Source organism: Limulus polyphemus, unplaced genomic scaffold, assembly GCF_000517525.1.
Source record: "Limulus polyphemus unplaced genomic scaffold, Limulus_polyphemus-2.1.2 Scaffold12499, whole genome shotgun sequence".
Taxonomy (NCBI): Eukaryota; Metazoa; Arthropoda; class Merostomata; order Xiphosura; family Limulidae; genus Limulus; species Limulus polyphemus.
Window position 1 is genome coordinate 4,662 of NW_013678109.1, and position 2,160 is coordinate 6,821.

At 32.3% G+C, this 2,160-nt stretch overlaps 1 protein-coding gene across 1 annotated transcript in view; it reads right to left on the minus strand.

Annotated features, from left to right (window-relative positions):
• LOC111083972 overlaps positions 1 to 2,160 on the minus strand; it is a gene marked incomplete at its 3' end in the record, with an annotated part of 8,258 nt that overhangs the window by 3,411 nt on the left and 2,687 nt on the right. The window contains exons 2-3 of the mRNA XM_022380727.1: positions 942 to 1,130; positions 388 to 469 (exon numbers count right to left, since the gene is read on the minus strand). Coding sequence (XP_022236435.1) covers positions 388 to 469; positions 942 to 1,130 — 271 coding nt within the window. The remainder of the gene's footprint in view (positions 1 to 387; positions 470 to 941; positions 1,131 to 2,160) is intronic.

Here is a 2,160-nt window from a genome sequence, read left to right on the forward strand (position 1 = left end):
TAGTTACAGTAATAAAACATTCATTAAAAATTAATTCGTTTTATTCAGTCATGAATGAAAAGGTTGAAAAGGCGTAATTAATGTGCTGACCAGATGGCGGTAAAAAAACATATTTGGAATGATTATATATAATATTCAATTAAACAAAAATCTCTCTATACAAAACTAACATAATTATTGTCCAACTTACTCTCCTCAAATATTTCAGTTAAGAGATATGATATGGAATGTTTGGCCTATTTTCGAAGAGTTTTTTAATTATTCCAAAACAGACACGGGTTCACATATCTATATTTAAGTTGGCAAATAGCAAGATTCTAATGTGATTTCACCTATTTCCAACACTTTGAAAAAAAAAGAAAAAAAACAATACAAAAAACAACATACTTTTTATAACTTCTAGTGGAACTTGGCGCAAATTTGCCGAAGTCCATTTTTGTCCACGTAGTTTGTATAATAATTTTCTCCCCTGAAATATCAAAATAAACAAGATATCTGCATTAGAAACAGTGTCCATCTCCAAGCACGCATCAAGCGAGTAGAAAAATATTATTATAATTACGCTTAGACTACCACGAAGCGTAATTCATCTGGGACTCTCACTAGAAAATTTGTAAGATCCAATGTTACGTATAAATATGCAGTGAGTTATTCGCCAAGGTACGGGATAGTTCTAGAAACGTGGCGTCACACTAGTCATGTGACTCGCTGACGCAACAGTATAAATATGCAGTGAGTTATACTGAAAGCCACAGAATACAGCAAATCGTGTTTTCATTAATATCACAGTTCAAATGCTTTAAAATCTCTAAACATTATTAACAAAATAGAGGTGTGTCGCTTGGAATTTCTAGGGAAAACAAACAAATTTGGTTACTATAATTTCATGGAGGTAGGCCTAATATGGCGGAATATATGAACACTATTACTTGTTATCTCACCATGTATTTCCTGTCGGGTTCGTTTTGTGTGAGCTCCAATAACGTGTCTTTAGTCAGAAGGTTTCTTTCTGTGAGGTCATTCAGCAAGGACTCTGGTACACAGTTTATGATGCTGTCCAGTTGTTTGACAGTGTCACTTGACCATGTCACATTTGGTTCCGTTTTATTTGTGAATATCATTCGTTTTTCCTTTTAGCAAAATAGCAACAACAGTTAGATCAATTTTTAACTATCAATAAACACACACATTTTTATTTTAGTCATTTAAAAAACAAAATTAAATAAAGTATAAAAAATGAAGTAGTTTTAGAATTTTTATTCACGTTAGGCCTACAGTGAAGAAAAAGTAGCGGTTTTCCTTTACAGAATTAAATATAACCAAATAATATTTAAGTGAAAATGTTCAATTTAAAGTTTTTATCAATCAGTTTGAATGGAAATGAAAAGTTTCGAATTTATTGTGAAGTAATCTTCTTTAAAATCCTATTTACTTATTGTTCATTCCCACTTGTAGTTTCATTAAATATATGATAATCGCAAGGTCTTGTATCTGTTACAGAGTGGCAGCCTCAATTTGAGCTTTTTTTTCTACACTAAATTACAAAGATTTCGTTTCTTTTTTGTCTATTACAGAAACTGCCAGTCTCATTTCGAACTTTTTTCTCGCTAGATTACAAAGATTTTGTATGCTTCTTAAATAACGGTTTATTCATTTCCACAGTGTATGTTCGAAAGTGTTACTGCAATACAAAATTAATTTAGATACGAGTGCAGGTTGTGAATTAAATAAAACATTGTAATCATGAAGGTAGACTGTGAAGCTTTTCAGAGTTAAATGCAAGGGGGTGGGGTGGGAGCAGACAGTTCATTTTAGAAATGAATGTATTTTCATCTTAAATCTCATACCAGACTACAAGAAATAATAGGTTTGGCGTGTACGTTGGGCGTGTCCTTCACAGTCAGCTAAGGAACAGTAAACTGTAATGTATTTCTGTGTATACAATGAGTACAGTGATCGATGCAAGGTTTCGTTTTCTATTAAAATTCAAGAAATATATTTCATGACCATAAATAACCGATACTGTGAAAACAAAACGAAAAAAACAACACGAAACAAAACTGGCAAAACAATAAACCAAACCAAACAAAACAAATGCATCGTAAACCCGCCAGAGCTGTGTCTTAACTGATGTTATAGTATTGCTACGTCTCCGTTCGT